Below are 20939 nucleotides of genomic sequence, written 5' to 3'. Positions count from 1 at the left end.
ATTTGTTGAATTGTTAGTTGTTTTGTTTGGATGAACTAAAAAAAGAAGAAGAAAAAGAAGAAGAAGAAGAAGAAGAAGAAGAAGAAGAAAAAGAAGAAGGAGGATTATAAATCCAAAAAACAAAACATGAAAACAAAAGAGTAAAATAAAAAAATAAAGAGTAAATAAGCTAGAGTACAATAATTAAATTGAGAAATTATGATTAAGAAATGCTAATATTTTTTTATGCATTGTTTTAATTATCCCTTTATTATTTCTACCTCAAGATTCTAGTTTTGGTAATAATCATTCAAAAAAAAAGATTTTTATTTTATTTCATAATTCAAAATAAGTTGGTATTAACATAAGATAAGATAAGTTTACCACTTATATGCTAAAACACGTGACAGGTTTGCGTCTAATGTTGACGTCAGCGTATTAAGTGCTGTTGAATGTTTTTTTTAAATGGTACTGATGAAGTCAACGCCGATCGGCCAACCGAAATCACCCTCGGGGGCAACGACCGATCCACCATACTTCAAAAATCCAATGATTAGACGACACATGAAATTAAGCGATAAAGTCCGAGACCTAGCACTTAGCCATGGAGTCTTGTCTGCGGAGTGCTATTTGAAGATCAGGACCAAGATCCTTCAGGTACCTTGAAGATAGAAGACCTCAAAATAGCAACTGGAAAATTGGGGGATGATCCTGCACATTTGCAAGACGAACTTCTAGAAGTTAATTTAGGATCAGAGGAATGGCCCAAACCGATCTACATCAGTGCTAATCTTGATGTGGCTTTCAGGGATGAGCTGATTACATTACTCCGGGAGTATAAGGATTGTTTCGCGTGGTCATACGCAGAGATGCCACGACTCGACAAGTCTATCAGCATAAATTGCCTCTGAAGGACGGTTTTCACCCATTTAGGCAACCACCTCGGCGAATATCAAAAGAAGTAGAAGAGCTGATCAAGGAAGAAAATAATCGGCTCAAAGAAGCCAACTTCATACGTGAGGCATAGTAAACAGAATGGTTGTCCAACATAGTGCCCGTGATGAAGAAAAATGGCAAGTTGAGGGTTTGTGTGGATTTCATAAACTTGAATCTTACAACACCAAAAGATGAGTACCCAATGCCAGTGGCCGATATGTTAATCGATGGGCATCCTGGTATACGATACTCAGCTTTCTGGACACTCACTCAGGGTTCAATCAAGTGCCGATAAATGAAGCTGACATTTCCAAGACTGCGTTTTGGTGTCCTGGACCGATTGGATCATATGAATGGATCGTGATGCCTTTCGATATGAAGAATGCCGGAGCAACGTATCAAAGAACTATGAACACGATGTTTGAAGGGTTGGACTGCTTATAAGTATACATCGATGACGTGGTCGTCAAATCACGAACACATGCAATACACCTGGCCGATTTGAAAAAAGGATTCGAGCGAATCCGAGCTAATGGTTTGAAGATGAACCCTTTGAAATGCGCCTTTGGAGTATCGGCAGGAAATTTCTTGGGGTTATTGGTTCTCCAGCGGGGGGTAGAAGTAGACAAAAATAAGGCGAAAGCAATAATCAATGCTGAACCTCCGAAGTCTAAGAAGCAACTACCGCAATTAATCGGCCAAATTAATTTTCTGAGGCGATTTATTTCTAACACCGCCGGTCGATTCCGTAGTTGGAGTGTTCTATTAAGAGGAAACGAAGCCGATCACTTTGTATGGACAATTGAGCAGCAGCAAGTGTTTGATGAACTAAAGAGATATTTAGCAAGACCACCGATCATGATGCCTCTGAAACCCAACCAGCCGTTGTTGCTGTGTATATCGGCTGCTAATCAATCCTTAGGAAGCATACTCGCTCAAGAGGATCAAGGAGTAGAGAGATCGGTCTATTACCTAAGTAGAGCTTTGAGTGATAAAGAGACAAGATACTCCGATATTGAAAAACTGTGTCTTTGTCTATATTTTATATGCTGCAAGCTGAGGTACTACATGCTACTGGTGGTAGTCTATGTCCTATCACAGACTGACGTGATAAAATATATCTTGTCTCGGCCATACCTGAGGAATCGGAAAGGAAAATGGTCGGTGGCGATGTCATAGTTCACCCTAGTGTATGTGCCTCAGAAAGCCATCAAAGGACAAGTGATGGCTGATTTCCTGGCGGATCACCCGCGGAATGAAATTCCAGAAGATATCGCTTGCTTTGAGATGAATCCTTGGAGGCTTTGGTTTGATGGTTCAAGAAATGGCAAGGGAGATGGAGCGGGGATTGTCATTGTATCACCCTCGGGGGCACATTACAAGATGTCGTGTTCTTTGAAATTTAAATGCACCAACAACCAAGCCAAGTATGAAGCACTCATCCTAGGACTGGAAATTCTAGTAGAACTGGGGGGCAAGGGCGATTCTTGTTTGGGGAGATTCGATGTTGGTAATCAAGCAAGTAGTTGGAGAATACAAATGTGAGTCTAAACTAATGATCTGATACTGCAATAAAGCGAAACATCTCATTAGTGGTTTTTCACACACGTGGCTAGAGTATACGGATCGGTCTGAAAATATCGAGGCAAATGATATGGCTCAACACTGAAGCGGTTACAAGCCCTATTACGAGTATGGGGTGATTCAGAAGGATACTCCAAAATTGCATACTGGTGATAGCGATACCTTAAGGACGATTCACTCCGTCTATCAGCTTGACTTTTCAACAGATTGGAGAAGTGAAATTCTAAAATGGTTCAAATCGCCTAACATGGCTGATAGAAGGTTACAAACTTTAGCTCTCAATTATGTTGTATTGGCAGGAGAGTTATACAAAAAAGGAAGCGACGGTTTGTTGTTTAGATGCATCAGCCCGAAGGAAGCAATGTTAGTCATGGCCAAAGTGCATGAAGGGCTTGCGGGAGCACACCAAGCTGGACCAAGGATGCGATGGTTGGTTCATAAGTATGGTTTTTATTGGCAAAAAATGGAGCAGGATTTCATCCGATATTCGAAAGGGTGTGAAGCGTGTCAGAAGTGTGGTCCTGTACAACATGTTCCGGCCGAGATACTACGCTCTTTTGTTAAGCCCTGGCCATTTCGAGGATGGGAAGTGGATTTAATCGGTTAGATATAGCCATCGTCATCTAAGGGTCACACTTTCATCATTGTGGCAACCGATTATTATTCTAAATAGGTGGAGGCCATCCCTTTGAAATCACCAAGTCAGGAATCGGTTATCAAGTTCTTCAAGGACTATATCATTTTTAAGCACGGCCTGCCCAAATCCATCACCACATATCAAGGACGATGTTTACATGAGGCGATATCGTCGGTTTTGCTAGGGATATGGGCTTTAAGTTGATCCATTCTACCCCATATTATGCTCAGGGAAATGGCCAGGCAGAGGCAACCAACAAAGCAATTAAGGGTATAATATAGAAGATGATAGAAGATAACCCAAGGTATTGGCATCGCCTTCTACCGGAGGCGGTTTGGGCAAATTGCACTAGCCAAAAATTGGCTACAGGAACTCCCCATTTAAGCTAGTGTACAGATACTATGCAATGTTGCCCATGGAACTTACTGTGGCATCCACGAGACGTAAAATGCAGTATATGATAACGAAGGATGATTATCATGAGAAGATGGTAGTAGAAGCTCTTGATTTAGACGAGGAGCAATTGCTGGCATTGGATCATTTGGAGGCCCAGAAAAGGCGAGTAAAAAGGGCTTATAATAAGAGATTGAAGCAGAAAACGTTTAAGGTAGATCAGCTAGTTTGGAAAGTGATTTTGCCAGAAGGACATAAGGTCAATTCTCTCGGAAAATGGTCGCCTAATTGGGAAGGATCTTTTCAAATTATGCGGTTATTAGGCAATGGTGCTTATATATTAGCAAATGTGGATGGACGAGTTCATGATAGAGCGATTAATGCCCAATTTTTAAAGAAGTATCCCTAGTTGTGGGAGGGAATTGATCGTTCAATTTTTTAGGATTGGCAGGCGTGAGAAGAAAGTTTGGCATCAGAAGGCAGATATTGGAAAGCCAGCCGATTATGTAAAAACCCTTATCAAATACCAATAGATAAACTTTCTCTTGAGTTCAACATATGATATTTCGGAAGCATAGCCGATTTAGTATGAGTTGTAAACCAAGTTATAATTTTTGTGATAAAATGATCACATGTAACATATCGGAAAATCAGCCGATGTAATTTAACATATCAGAAATATCAGCCAATTTCAGTGTGATTACTTTCAAAATTCAAGAATATATAGCCGATTTATGAGTTCTAAGCAAACGAACAAGATATAATGATATCATAAACAAAAGAACATCAAAACGGCTGATTAAAATAATTAAGAAAAATCAGGCCTCCAGGCCGATGTTAAAAGGTGCTAAAATTGTTTGGAGATTACAATCAAAATGAGGAAATAGGCTATTTGTTCAAATACATCTTGTTTTCAACCGAAATGACTGAGAAGATCGCCCATGGTACTCCGAATTTCAGATAAATTCTTTACAGCATCCGAGTATCGCTTCTCAGCACCTGCTAGTTTCTTCTTTAGTTGAGTTCGGCGATTCTTCAGGTCAGTACCTTGGGCAATATAGTCATCTAGCTGTTTCTCCAGAGCACGACGACTTTTTCCTCAGCCAAAAGTTCCCCCTGTAGTGCCTCAATCTTTGCCTTGAGCTCATCCATTTTTGAGGTGTGAGGAGCGAGTTCATCTGAAGTTTTCTTGGCATTGGTCCTCAGTGAGCCGAATTTTTCATCAAGTTTGCGCTTGGTCTCTAGCGTTTCTTCGTATGAGGCCCTGGCATGAGCTGCTTCAGCATAGAGCTTGGTCAACTTAGGAAATTCTTTTACTACTTTGGAGATTATTGTTTTGGTTGACTTGACAACCTTGCTTTCATCATTGACCAAGAGTAGGGCCTGCAGCGATGCCTGCAGCGTTTTAGACTCCTCGGGATCTCCCAGATTTTGGTCTCCTTGACCTTCATCGCTGCCATGGTGTTCAAGTGAAGGGCCATGTCAGGAGCAGAATCGCCAACATCAGATTCTTTGTCAGAACTGGTAGACTCTTGAGTCGAACCTTCAATATCATTCTCTGAATCGGAATCGAAGGCGAGGAGCTTGGTCTGTAAAGCAATAAAAAGTTTGTGCCGATGAACCATGATTGAACTTTGAAAATGAAAAGAATACCTCTAAAGACTCGGTATATGTCATGTTTGGCTTTGAACTTGAAGGTTTGGTTCCTGAGACAACAATTTTAGAAGGCGATCCTTGGGTAGAAGGTCTGTCAACCGAGCTCTCGCTCATTTTGATAGAGATTCGAGGAGTTCCTGTTCTCTTGGGAGTTTTTGCATCGCTTGGTTTAGGGACTATCACGGCTGCAGAAGGAATCAGCTTGGAGGTAAGGACTTTAGATTTGTTCTGCTTGGGTTTGGCTTTGTTTGCCGAAGGTAGCACCACTGGTTTCTTTCCAGTTCGTTTGGATTTTTTCACAAGAGGTTCTTCATCTTCGTCTTCGGAAGGTATCGCTTCCTCAGTTTCGAACTTCTGCAAAAAATGATATAGTAAGAAAATGTACATAATTTTGGCGATTATGTTAAAAGTAAAGAAGGAGACGTACCTGCTGGGTGCTTCAGTTCCTGAATGTGAGCTTCGACGTCTTTGCAGTTACCTGGGATAAAATAACCAGTAAGCGTCACTTGATCAGGTCGAGATTTTTTTTATCACATATTAGAAGTTCAGAATCTGGCACCAAAGGCGCTTTATAAACGAAGGGCGGGCGAATACGTTCCAGAAAAAGAAGATAAGGGCGATGTGGATATTTATTCTCCCATACTTTTCTCCATTTCTTTACGTATTTTCGCCACGCTTCTTGTCTATGATTTTCCATTTTTAGACTAAGTAAAGGCCGATTTAAAGGAACGTATTTGAATTTGTAAAAACGTTCGAATTTAAGGATTTCGAGGCGATGATCGTAGTTACCTTTCCTTTTCTTCGGCTGCGGGACCTGTAAAAGAAAAACATCGGCGTGAGTATGTTTTCTCTTCGTTTCAGGAAGTGTAAAAATATATAATTTAAGGACATCCTCTGCCGATAGCCCGAAGTTGAGACCGATTATCATCTCCCACTACTCCTCAAAATCTTCAGCAGACGAGGGGCTTGCTTATGGGATTGGTAATTCAGTTGGGAAGGGAAGGTATTTCTCATGGAGATTGCTCAAAAAGCCGATGTAAGTGGCAGTTGGGATAAGGGGCGATGTAGACCGTGTTCATTTCTATCAATCAAAAAGGGGAAAGGGATCATTTGGGTAAAGCTGAGTTGTCTTGAAAGATAGTTTGGGCAGTATGCCTCTGAGCCGCTACCTTTAAAGTCTTTCCCGGTTAGAAGATTCCTGGAAGTTAAGGCATTGCACCGGTTATCCCACCATTGGGAGTGGATTTCTTTGTCGATTTTGCTATCTTCATTAAGTTCCCATCCATATGTGAGCCAAGTTGGTGGGAAAGATCAGTTTAATAGAGGACACCATGAAGACTCAGACCAATCACGTGTCTCCAAGAAAAAGCCAATTACTTTTTTTAAGTGTGGGAGTGTGGCGATTCCTTGAACCAAGGTGTATCCAAAGCAGGTATTGCTGGTCCGTTCTGGTAACTTGGCGATTTCAGGAAAATACATAAATAAACATATCTGAATTATCCACATCGGCCCGCTGGAGCACCGATGAATCTTGATGTTTTTGTGGTTGGTATGGATCATGCCGTAGAGACTTTGGTATATAGCCCCTAGCATATATTCTCCTAAGTTTAATGGGTGTCCTTCAGCTAGGGCTAAGGAAATTTTTAGGCATTATGATGCAATTCTGAAGGATGCAGGGCAAATGACGAATTTAGCAAGAAAGTAAGCCAAGAAGGCGATGTGCTCATCTGCTGTAGGTGGGGTGCCTTTGTTGCCGATGTTATTCTTGAGAAAATGTTTGAAGCTCTTTGCTGATTTTTTAGGGCCAAGGTGTAGGTCAGGAGAATTCTTACATGTGATGGGCGATATTCTGATACCGGTGATGTTGATGTGGGACATACACGCTAGATCCAACAGAGTGATAGACATCGGTCCCATTCTGAAGCAGAAGGTGTTAGAGGTATCAGACCAAAAAAGTGAGTTTCCAAAGCAATAGTGCTTGGTGATGGGGAAGACGTTTTGGATGATTCCTATTAGTTCATTAATACCTACTGCTTTCCATACATCGCCATAGTGGTCATGAAGTCTTAAGATCCAGCTCTTATATTCTTTTGTAGTAATCGGCCAATTTCTGAAGGTTTCGCCGGTCCATGCTGATTAGCGTAGTTCAGAGAAGCGAGGAGGTGCATGACCTGGAAAAGGGACCGCGGTTTCGCAGAGTTCTAAAGGAGTGTTGAGAATCGGTCCCATTGAGTATCAGCCGTCTTCTAGTTCTGAGATTACCTCGAAGGCGGTGGTTGGAGCAGAAGAACGAACTTCAGTGATTCTTTCATCAAATTGGTGGGCAACTTCCTTTTGTTAAGACATGATGATGGAGGTTGGGTGATTCTGGTGAAGGAGAGGCGATGAGTTTGCAAGAGAATCGGTTGAAAGTCAAGGTTTTTGAGAGAATCAATAGAGTCAAGGATTCAGATAAATCGAAATAAGGAAAGAATGGATATTTTATATACTCAAAGTGACAGTTACAGTGAAGATCAAGAGTCAGGAAGGTTTTAATGTGTGGGCCAAAATTAAAAGAGGGAAGCCCAATTTGATTCCAGGCCAAAAATAACAAGCCCAAGGTTTATTCATTAGGTTTGTTGGGGCATTGTTTGCACCGGCCCAGAAGTCATGTTGGTAGACCTAAAATGTCATAGTCTATAAACGGTGAGAGGACTCAAGACTTGGTGAGAGAGCTGAATGGGCTCATCTGGGATTTTAGCCCAATAGGAGCTATATTAATCTTAGTCTTTTAGCCCAATAGGGGCTGCATGGGAAGACCCTATGGGGAAGAGGGGGAGGTGTTTCGATGGTTAGAACGTTAGCTCGAGGTTGTAACGTTTTAATAAAGTTTGAATGCGATATTCAAACGTTTTGTTACGATAGTTTGTGATGTTTTGGAACGATGTTTGTGATGCCTTAAGTCAATGCTTTGATATGATTTAGAATGTGGTTTTATGATATGGAACGTGTATCGGGAATACTTTTTGATAACAATACGAGATTGCTATAACGATAAGCCATATCAAGTTAGTTTGATATAGAAGTTAGACGCGACTAACATAATAAGTTAAGTATGTGTTCTATCTCGAGTCTATAAGCCTTTTAAGTTAGACTCTTACCTACGTTGTTTGTATCTTACTTAGATCCAATAAGGCAAGCGAATAACGAATAAGGTGTTCCACGAGTTTGACGAAAGTTGATCAATCAAAGTTAGGATTAGCAAATGGTGAGTTTATAAATATTTACATTTAACGTATTAAAGGTGCATTACATTTAAATGCAAACTATTTGTATAAATTGCATAAGCATTATTCAGTGTCAAAATGTCTTATGTAAAATGCATACATCATTGGTTTAAAACCGATTTAGACCCGATGAAACGAGCTTTCCTATTGAGCGGCAATAGGAACTGCGTGATCACCAGTTAAGCTTAACAAATTTGAATTACTTCATCTGTGCAAGAGTTTGATGTTATGTTGTTTTATCTAGTATGAGATAACTTGGTTGAACTATCTCGGAACTCATAGCTAGAAGATAACTCGGTAGAAATATCTCAGGTTTGTTTGTTTGTTTGTATGATATGTGGGATATAAGAAATAGTACGAGTAACTCAGTGAATTATCTCGGGACTGTACTATATGGTCAGATAACTCGGTCGAATTATCTCGGGACTGAACCATATGGACTACGATAAAGGTATCAGGTATATGCTCAAGATCAATTTGGAATCATCAAGATTTAACTTGAGGATTAAGGTTTCATCCAGAGACTTGTATTTGGATGCATGTGTATAACTTTTATGTATTGTTTTGTTTCGTATACTCATTTGTAAATTATGAACTCACTCAGTGTCAACTGATCCCCCCACAGTGTTTCCTTTCAGGTAACAGTCTTTTGGCATGTCAGACTTCTATCCTAGTTTAGAAGTCCATCCTTTTGGTAGTATGTATAGAAGGCGATGTCGATCGTTAGCGCTGCAGTAGTAGTGTCACGACCTAGTTGCCCAGTGGCTTGTTTATGTGGTATCATGAAACGGTTTTATATTGTTGCAAAACTCTGATATGTATAAGTTTTGAATACGTTTTTACAAAACGTTTGCTTTTGATGTGTATATGGCAGGGCTATGTGGTATGTGAGATCACACAGTAAGACCCTAGTTCCCTTACGTCGTTTGTAGATGATGTTTAATGTTTTGTAAACGTTGAACGTTTTATGTAAAGTATGTTTGTAATCTTTGATCTAATTATGGAAAATTAAAAAAAAAATATTTTTGTATCGTTTTCTTTTAGGCTTGCTACTGGTTTTGGAACTACCATTCCCATTCCCTAGCGCCAGTCTCGACTCGAGATTTCGGGTCGTGACATCAATGCTCTGTGATGACTTAGGATCCGAGTTGTTTTCATATTTTTTTATCATAGCATGTGTATAATCTGATCTTCAGTGTTCGAGTTTGACGATGTGTATTTACACCCGTATTGCTTTAAGTGTTTTTTTTATCAGAGTATTGCTTTAAGTGTTGCGAATGGTTAATTGGCCCGATTTTATGAGAAACGTGTTATTTGATTCCAAATGCTTTGCTATGGCATGTGTTATATCAAATGTGATTAGTATGCATGATAAGGGTGTAGTATGTTAGTTTTTGGCATAATTGAATGTGTTTTTCCTTTAGGAACTTTTATCGAACACTTTGTTAGCATGATGCTGTATTTGTTTTTTGTGTGTTGAATTTGAGTTCCCTTGTTTTCCAAATTGAGACTTTGATAAATTAAAGTGTTTCCGGACTTTAAACAAATTGTTTTACTTTAGTTGGATGTTTGATTTGGGTTGGACTTGGGTCGCCCAATTTGTGAGCATAGGCTTGCAGTTGTGATAACTCGGCTAGCTCACAACTTTGGTTTAACCTTGGTTTGTGATTTTAACTAAGTTAATTAAAATGGTTTTTCAGATTATGTTTTCAAAGTGGGAACTCAATTCGACTTGACTATTGTATGACTTTGGTTATGTTGAGTATGTATGATTATTCTACTTTGGTTTATGCTTTAACTTGTTTGTATTGTGCTAGTCCAATGTGGTGTCGAGTTTATATTATTATTTACCGTTTTATTTAGTAAAGTATATATTTTGTATATATTATTGTACACGTAGTTTCGAACTATTTTGAATCCATTATGGATCTGGATTGAAACAAGCTATTCGGTGGGTATCATCGAATCATTGCTATAAAATCACATAATATGCAATGCGTTCATATCGTATATCATATAACAAACAGCTTTATATAATAATACATATAATTAACATGTAAACTCACAGTAATTGCTATTTTCATATCCATATACGTAAGCTCCAAATAAGCCGGTCCGTTGAACATCCTGGTGTCCTGGCCCGGTAGATCGACTATACGTCAAATCTAATTAGAACATTATGTTAGTATGCGTTCCACATTCTAGGGGTAAACATTCTAAGCCGGTATTATATCTTATCATTTTTGCTTTACACATTTGGAACGTCCTTGAATACATTTTTATGTCTGATTAAACCAGATCGTAGGTCTGAGCAAAAATAAGGCGAAATCGCTCCACCCCCCCACGTCGGCATCGCTATGCGTTCGCACAACCACTGGGACACTCCCCGGGTTATTCTGACATACTGCGACCTAAATTTGTGCTACGGGAACGAATACAACACATGTATTTACCCAAAAACACATTCAACGCTAAATCTGAATAAAAAATGTTAAGATGATTCGAACCGCATAAAATCCTAACTTTATTATCAAAATAAATCCAAATTCATCCAAAAAAATCACAAACCGTTAAGCTCACCTTGATCACCTGCTGAATTACCAGAGTTTCGAATCAAGAATCGTCAAAAACGGATCAAAATCAGAAACCCTAGCTTCAAATGAAATTTATGGAAACAAAGGTGAAGAAATGGAAAATTTTGGTTTCCGAAACCAATTTCATTCTTCATCTCTTATATATACATATGGCCAATTTGCCATTAAACTCAAGCAGCTCAATCTTGTACTTTAACTGAATTCCATAATTAACGTTCGCGTCCAATTTTAAAACAGTCTTAGAATTTCACGAAACTTTAATGATAAATACTTTAAATTATTTCACGGATATTGGCGTAAAATTTATTAGCAGGAGACTTATACTTTAATTTAAATTATTTTTCTTAACTTTATCTTAGTCCCGCTAATAACTGCTTTTACGAATAGTGATTTCCAAAATAAATAATTATTTCGCGACTAATAATAATAGACACATTCTGATCTTATTCCATAACACAATAACTTATTCCCGACTTTATTGACTTAAATTTCATAAATTAGGACACGCGGCACAATCCTGCACCTTAAAATATACGGAGTATTAGAAATCAACATTCCCAATTTAAATATATCAGTATTATATCAAACATGCATTCAATATACCAAAATAATTCAGATCTAATCAGTAATAATCTAAATTTTAAGGGTATTACGTATAATGACACAAGGCATAATTGAGAAAATTAAGATTGAGAATGTCAGATTGAGATAGGATATTAAAAATTTAGACCAAAGTGGGTCTACTAGAGTTATCGTAAAATAATAATTCAATGAAGAAATTATTATGCGACAAATTGGATTTGAGCGGGATTAAAAAGAAAGGAAATAAAAAAAAAATAAATTGAAAAGTCCGAGCCGATAATGTAACACCCACATCCAAATATCATATAGTTATGCTCATGCATTTCATTCATTTTATGATTAAGAGTAAGTGACATTCATTAGCATTTACGGAAGAATTACACGTATGATTGATATTCATTTACATAGAAAATATGGAAGTTTGATTAATGCTATAACTATTCAATTGATTAAGAGTTGGTATAACGACAAATAAATGTATTCAAACTAAATTGGAATGAAAGTATGTCGGTTAATTAGGGTTATTTGGTTAGTATGAAAACAAATAAATTAAAAGGTTTAAGTTATACTTAAAGGATATTTCAAGGACTATATGAGATATTTTAATGGTAAATGATTCCATAAAAACATATTCCTATTTTAGTTAGATGGAATCTTAGCTAAAGGTTAAATAACACCTCTTAAGTATTTCTTCTTGATATATCAAAGAGAGAAAAGGAGAGAAGAGTAAGGAATTCATGAAAACCTAACCCTAACTTCAGCCATAACATCAAGTACACCTTAAATTAAAGTTTGGATCAAGAAAAGGAGAAATTTGGTAAGTAATTTAAGTGTTTTGGTTGATTATGTTAGAGTTCATCATCTTTTTGGAAGCAATCTGCACATATCCGAAAATTTCATATCTGTTGTTTATATCATAAACCGAGTTATAAAACTCCAAATTGATCGATGTTTGATTCTACGTAAACTATAGCCAGTCTACTACAATTGTTATGCTTTGTGTTTCATCATTTGAAATCGTTATGATAGCCTAATAGTCCATACCATTTTGTTTCTCTGTCTGCCTATACAGCCTGATAGGGTATCACCAAAACTTGCATAAATCATTGTATAGCGATCTAATTGAGTTGCTTCTTTTTGGTATCTTTTCAAGACACATACACCTATAATTTCACCGAAGGGTTTTGCCAAATTATGTTTATATTGATCTGTGGATCAATTTCAAGACAAGGTATATGTTCTGCCTACTTTGTAAAACTATAGCTGCATCTTTAACTACTTGTAAAATTGATATAATGAGTGATACATGTCCAAATGATGCCATTATTGTTTATGCGGATTCATTAGGATGTTAACTAAATCTGTTGAGTTTTGACAAAAGACTAATTCTGTCATTAGGATTGTGAATAAGGAAGATTTGTGAAAGACTTTTCTGTTATTGAAAAACAGTTGACAAATTTGCTGAAAAAGAATGCAACTTTCAAGTGGATTGACACATGTGAGAAATGCTTTGAGGAATAAAAGAAAAGGCTTACTTCAGCACCAATACTTTCCTTACCATCTGAATTATCCACATCGGCCCGCTGGAGCACCGATGAATCTTGATGTTTTTGTGGTTGGTATGGATCATGCCGTAGAGACTTTGGTATATAGCCCCTAGCATATATTCTCCTAAGTTTAATGGGTGTCCTTCAGCTAGGGCTAAGGAAATTTTTAGGCATTATGATGCAATTCTGAAGGATGCAGGGCAAATGACGAATTTAGCAAGAAAGTAAGCCAAGAAGGCGATGTGCTCATCTGCTGTAGGTGGGGTGCCTTTGTTGCCGATGTTATTCTTGAGAAAATGTTTGAAGCTCTTTGCTGATTTTTTAGGGCCAAGGTGTAGGTCAGGAGAATTCTTACATGTGATGGGCGATATTCTGATACCGGTGATGTTGATGTGGGACATACACGCTAGATCCAACAGAGTGATAGACATCGGTCCCATTCTGAAGCAGAAGGTGTTAGAGGTATCAGACCAAAAAAGTGAGTTTCCAAAGCAATAGTGCTTGGTGATGGGGAAGACGTTTTGGATGATTCCTATTAGTTCATTAATACCTACTGCTTTCCATACATCGCCATAGTGGTCATGAAGTCTTAAGATCCAGCTCTTATATTCTTTTGTAGTAATCGGCCAATTTCTGAAGGTTTCGCCGGTCCATGCTGATTAGCGTAGTTCAGAGAAGCGAGGAGGTGCATGACCTGGAAAAGGGACCGCGGTTTCGCAGAGTTCTAAAGGAGTGTTGAGAATCGGTCCCATTGAGTATCAGCCGTCTTCTAGTTCTGAGATTACCTCGAAGGCGGTGGTTGGAGCAGAAGAACGAACTTCAGTGATTCTTTCATCAAATTGGTGGGCAACTTCCTTTTGTTAAGACATGATGATGGAGGTTGGGTGATTCTGGTGAAGGAGAGGCGATGAGTTTGCAAGAGAATCGGTTGAAAGTCAAGGTTTTTGAGAGAATCAATAGAGTCAAGGATTCAGATAAATCGAAATAAGGAAAGAATGGATATTTTATATACTCAAAGTGACAGTTACAGTGAAGATCAAGAGTCAGGAAGGTTTTAATGTGTGGGCCAAAATTAAAAGAGGGAAGCCCAATTTGATTCCAGGCCAAAAATAACAAGCCCAAGGTTTATTCATTAGGTTTGTTGGGGCATTGTTTGCACCGGCCCAGAAGTCATGTTGGTAGACCTAAAATGTCATAGTCTATAAACGGTGAGAGGACTCAAGACTTGGTGAGAGAGCTGAATGGGCTCATCTGGGATTTTAGCCCAATAGGAGCTATATTAATCTTAGTCTTTTAGCCCAATAGGGGTTGCATGGGAAGACCCTATGGGGAAGAGGGGGAGGTGTTTCGATGGTTAGAACGTTAGCTCGAGGTTGTAACGTTTTAATAAAGTTTGAATGCGATATTCAAACGTTTTGTTACGATAGTTTGTGATGTTTTGGAACGATGTTTGTGATGCCTTAAGTCAATGCTTTGATATGATTTAGAATGTGGTTTTATGATATGGAACGTGTATCGGGAATACTTTTTGATAACAATACGAGATTGCTATAACGATAAGCCATATCAAGTTAGTTTGATATAGAAGTTAGACGCGACTAACATAATAAGTTAAGTATGTGTTCTATCTCGAGTCTATAAGCCTTTTAAGTTAGACTCTTACCTACGTTGTTTGTATCTTACTTAGATCCAATAAGGCAAGCGAATAACGAATAAGGTGTTCCACGAGTTTGACGAAAGTTGATCAATCAAAGTTAGGATTAGCAAATGGTGAGTTTATAAATATTTACATTTAACGTATTAAAGGTGCATTACATTTAAATGCAAACTATTTGTATAAATTGCATAAGCATTATTCAGTGTCAAAATGTCTTATGTAAAATGCATACATCATTGGTTTAAAACCGATTTAGACCCGATGAAACGAGCTTTCCTATTGAGCGGCAATAGGAACTGCGTGATCACCAGTTAAGCTTAACAAATTTGAATTACTTCATCTGTGCAAGAGTTTGATGTTATGTTGTTTTATCTAGTATGAGATAACTTGGTTGAACTATCTCGGAACTCATAGCTAGAAGATAACTCGGTAGAAATATCTCAGGTTTGTTTGTTTGTTTGTATGATATGTGGGATATAAGAAATAGTACGAGTAACTCAGTGAATTATCTCGGGACTGTACTATATGGTCAGATAACTCGGTCGAATTATCTCGGGACTGAACCATATGGACTACGATAAAGGTATCAGGTATATGCTCAAGATCAATTTGGAATCATCAAGATTTAACTTGAGGATTAAGGTTTCATCCAGAGACTTGTATTTGGATGCATGTGTATAACTTTTATGTATTGTTTTGTTTCGTATACTCATTTGTAAATTATGAACTCACTCAGTGTCAACTGATCCCCCCACAGTGTTTCCTTTCAGGTAACAGTCTTTTGGCATGTCAGACTTCTATCCTAGTTTAGAAGTCCATCCTTTTGGTAGTATGTATAGAAGGCGATGTCGATCGTTAGCGCTGCAGTAGTAGTGTCACGACCTAGTTGCCCAGTGGCTTGTTTATGTGGTATCATGAAACGGTTTTATATTGTTGCAAAACTCTGATATGTATAAGTTTTGAATACGTTTTTACAAAACGTTTGCTTTTGATGTGTATATGGCATGGCTATGTGGTATGTGAGATCACACAGTAAGACCCTAGTTCCCTTACGTCGTTTGTAGATGATGTTTAATGTTTTGTAAACGTTGAACGTTTTATGTAAAGTATGTTTGTAATCTTTGATCTAATTATGGAAAATTAAAAAAAAAATATTTTTGTATCGTTTTCTTTTAGGCTTGCTACTGGTTTTGGAACTACCATTCCCATTCCCTAGCGCCAGTCTCGACTCGAGATTTCGGGTCGTGACATCAATGCTCTGTGATGACTTAGGATCCGAGTTGTTTTCATATTTTTTTATCATAGCATGTGTATAATCTGATCTTCAGTGTTCGAGTTTGACGATGTGTATTTACACCCGTATTGCTTTAAGTGTTTTTTTTATCAGAGTATTGCTTTAAGTGTTGCGAATGGTTAATTGGCCCGATTTTATGAGAAACGTGTTATTTGATTCCAAATGCTTTGCTATGGCATGTGTTATATCAAATGTGATTAGTATGCATGATAAGGGTGTAGTATGTTAGTTTTTGGCATAATTGAATGTGTTTTTCCTTTAGGAACTTTTATCGAACACTTTGTTAGCATGATGCTGTATTTGTTTTTTGTGTGTTGAATTTGAGTTCCCTTGTTTTCCAAATTGAGACTTTGATAAATTAAAGTGTTTCCGGACTTTAAACAAATTGTTTTACTTTAGTTGGATGTTTGATTTGGGTTGGACTTGGGTCGCCCAATTTGTGAGCATAGGCTTGCAGTTGTGATAACTCGGCTAGCTCACAACTTTGGTTTAACCTTGGTTTGTGATTTTAACTAAGTTAATTAAAATGGTTTTTCAGATTATGTTTTCAAAGTGGGAACTCAATTCGACTTGACTATTGTATGACTTTGGTTATGTTGAGTATGTATGATTATTCTACTTTGGTTTATGCTTTAACTTGTTTGTATTGTGCTAGTCCAATGTGGTGTCGAGTTTATATTATTATTTACCGTTTTATTTAGTAAAGTATATATTTTGTATATATTATTGTACACGTAGTTTCGAACTATTTTGAATCCATTATGGATCTGGATTGAAACAAGCTATTCGGTGGGTATCATCGAATCATTGCTATAAAATCACATAATATGCAATGCGTTCATATCGTATATCATATAACAAACAGCTTTATATAATAATACATATAATTAACATGTAAACTCACAGTAATTGCTATTTTCATATCCATATACGTAAGCTCCAAATAAGCCGGTCCGTTGAACATCCTGGTGTCCTGGCCCGGTAGATCGACTATACGTCAAATCTAATTAGAACATTATGTTAGTATGCGTTCCACATTCTAGGGGTAAACATTCTAAGCCGGTATTATATCTTATCATTTTTGCTTTACACATTTGGAACGTCCTTGAATACATTTTTATGTCTGATTAAACCAGATCGTAGGTCTGAGCAAAAATAAGGCGAAATCGCTCCACCCCCCCACGTCGGCATCGCTATGCGTTCGCACAACCACTGGGACACTCCCCGGGTTATTCCGACATACTGCGACCTAAATTTGTGCTACGGGAACGAATACAACACATGTATTTACCCAAAAACACATTCAACGCTAAATCTGAATAAAAAATGTTAAGATGATTCGAACCGCATAAAATCCTAACTTTATTATCAAAATAAATCCAAATTCATCCAAAAAAATCACAAACCGTTAAGCTCACCTTGATCACCTGCTGAATTACCAGAGTTTCGAATCAAGAATCGTCAAAAACGGATCAAAATCAGAAACCCTAGCTTCAAATGAAATTTATGGAAACAAAGGTGAAGAAATGGAAAATTTTGGTTTCCGAAACCAATTTCATTCTTCATCTCTTATATATACATATGGCCAATTTGCCATTAAACTCAAGCAGCTCAATCTTGTACTTTAACTGAATTCCATAATTAACGTTCGCGTCCAATTTTAAAACAATCTTAGAATTTCACGAAACTTTAATGATAAATACTTTAAATTATTTCACGGATATTGGCGTAAAATTTATTAGCAGGAGACTTATACTTTAATTTAAATTATTTTTCTTAACTTTATCTTAGTCCCGCTAATAACTGCTTTTACGAATAGTGATTTCCAAAATAAATAATTATTTCGCGACTAATAATAATAGACACATTCTGGTCTTATTCCATAACACAATAACTTATTCCCGACTTTATTGACTTAAATTTCATAAATTAGGACACGCGGCACAATCCTGCACCTTAAAATATACGGAGTATTAGAAATCAACATTCCCAATTTAAATATATCAGTATTATATCAAACATGCATTCAATATACCAAAATAATTCAGATCTAATCAGTAATAATCTAAATTTTAAGGGTATTACGTATAATGACACAAGGCATAATTGAGAAAATTAAGATTGAGAATGTCAGATTGAGATAGGATATTAAAAATTTAGACCAAAGTGGGTCTACTAGAGTTATCGTAAAATAATAATTCAATGAAGAAATTATTATGCGACAAATTGGATTTGAGCGGGATTAAAAAGAAAGGAAATAAAAAAAAAATAAATTGAAAAGTCCGAGCCGATAATGTAACACCCACATCCAAATATCATATAGTTATGCTCATGCATTTCATTCATTTTATGATTAAGAGTAAGTGACATTCATTAGCATTTACGGAAGAATTACACGTATGATTGATATTCATTTACATAGAAAATATGGAAGTTTGATTAATGCTATAACTATTCAATTGATTAAGAGTTGGTATAACGACAAATAAATGTATTCAAACTAAATTGGAATGAAAGTATGTCGGTTAATTAGGGTTATTTGGTTAGTATGAAAACAAATAAATTAAAAGGTTTAAGTTATACTTAAAGGATATTTCAAGGACTATATGAGATATTTTAATGGTAAATGATTCCATAAAAACATATTCCTATTTTAGTTAGATGGAATCTTAGCTAAAGGTTAAATAACACCTCTTAAGTATTTCTTCTTGATATATCAAAGAGAGAAAAGGAGAGAAGAGTAAGGAATTCATGAAAACCTAACCCTAACTTCAGCCATAACATCAAGTACACCTTAAATTAAAGTTTGGATCAAGAAAAGGAGAAATTTGGTAAGTAATTTAAGTGTTTTGGTTGATTATGTTAGAGTTCATCATCTTTTTGGAAGCAATCTGCACATATCCAAAAATTTCATATCTGTTGTTTATATCATAAACCGAGTTATAAAACTCCAAATTGATCGATGTTTGATTCTACGTAAACTATAGCCAGTCTACTACAATTGTTATGCTTTGTGTTTCATCATTTGAAATCGTTATGATAGCCTAATAGTCCATACCATTTTGTTTCTCTGTCTGCCTATACAGCCTGATAGGGTATCACCAAAACTTGCATAAATCATTGTATAGCGATCTAATTGAGTTGCTTCTTTTTGGTATCTTTTCAAGACACATACACCTATAATTTCACCGAAGGGTTTTGCCAAATTATGTTTATATTGATCTGTGGATCAATTTCAAGACAAGGTATATGTTCTGCCTACTTTGTAAAACTATAGCTGCATCTTTAACTACTTGTAAAATTGATATAATGAGTGATACATGTCCAAATGATGCCATTATTGTTTAAGCGGATTCATTAGGATGTTAACTAAATCTGTTGAGTTTTGACAAAAGACTAATTCTGTCATTAGGATTGTGAATAAGGAAGATTTGTGAAAGACTTTTCTGTTATTGAAAAACAGTTGACAAATTTGCTGAAAAAGAATGCAACTTTCAAGTGGATTGACACATGTGAGAAATGCTTTGAGGAATAAAAGAAAAGGCTTACTTCAGCACCAATACTTTCCTTACCATCTGAAAATGGAGGTTATGTGGTTTACACTGATGCATCAAAGCAAGGCTTTGGATGTGTATTGATGCAAAATGGAATGGTTATTGCTTATGCTTCTAGACAACTACGACCTCATGAAGTGAATTATCCTACACATGATCTAGAACGTGGTGCTATTGTGCATGCGTTGAAGACATGGAGACATTACTTATATGGTGAAACATTTTAAGTTTTCACCGATCACAAAAGCTTGAAATATATTCCTACACAGAAAGAGTTGAATTTAAGGCAAAGAAGATGGATTGAGTTATTGAAAGATTATGATTGTACTATTGATTACCATCCTGGAAAAGCCAATGTTGTTGCAGATGCCTTGAGTCGAAAGGTTGTGGATCGTATGGCAGGTATGCTTTGTCATGATGTTGACTACTTAATTGCACGTAGAGGTATGAATACTTGGTTGGTCACACATGATGATATCTTATTAGCCACCTTACAAGTGAAGCCTTCTATAGAAGATAAAATTAAAGAAAGTCAATTCAAAGATCCTTATTTACAGAAGATGAGAAGAAAGGTTGAACAAGGAAAACATGATCAATTTGTTCTGAGAGATGATGGTCTTTTGTTAAATGGCAGTCGTGTTTGTTTTCCAAATGTGGAAAACTTAAGGGAGGATATATTAATAGAAGCTCATAATGCACCCTATAATATGCACCCTGGAAGTACTAAAATGTATAGAAATATGAAGCCTTTTTATTGGTGGCCTACAATGAAGAAAGATGTGTCAGAATTTGTGGCTAAATGCTTAACATGTCAACAAGTGAAAGAAGAACATCAGGCACCTGCAGGTAAAATTCATTCTTTAGCTATACCAGAGTGGAAACGGGAGAAAATAACTATGGATTTTGTTGTTGGGTTGCCACGTACATTCAGAAAGCATGATTCTATTTGGGTTATTGTTGATAGACTCACTAAATCTGCTCATATCTTACCTGTTCAACAAACTGATTCCCTAGATAAATTGGCTACATTATATGTTTTTGAGATTATTAGATTGCATAATGTGCCTAATTCAATTGTGTCTGATAGAGATCCACGGTTTACTTCACACTTTTGGGGTAGTTTACAAAATGCCATGGGTACTAAGTTGCATTTCAGTACAACATTTCATCCGCAGACAGATGGGCAATCAGAAAGAACTATTCAAACTTTGGAGGACATGATGAGAGCTTGTGCACTAGAGTTCAAAGGGAACTGGGATG

General features: G+C 36.9%; 1 protein-coding gene across 1 annotated transcript; it reads left to right on the top strand.

Annotated features, from left to right (window-relative positions):
* Positions 1-1458: 1458 nt before the first annotated feature.
* On the top strand, positions 1459-3106 carry LOC126672624 (uncharacterized). Its single transcript, XM_050366575.1, has 3 exons — positions 1459-2022; positions 2119-2456; positions 2587-3106. The coding sequence occupies exons 1-3, from the start codon at positions 1459-1461 to the stop codon at positions 3104-3106; spliced, it is 1422 nt and encodes a 473-aa protein (XP_050222532.1).
* Positions 3107-20939: the final 17833 nt, after the last annotated feature.

The sequence above is a fragment of the Mercurialis annua genome, linkage group LG3 (assembly GCF_937616625.2).
Source record: "Mercurialis annua linkage group LG3, ddMerAnnu1.2, whole genome shotgun sequence".
NCBI lineage: Eukaryota > Viridiplantae > Streptophyta > Magnoliopsida > Malpighiales > Euphorbiaceae > Mercurialis > Mercurialis annua.
Note: the sequence above shows the minus strand (reverse complement) of the source record. Positions and strands in the feature narration are given on the sequence as shown.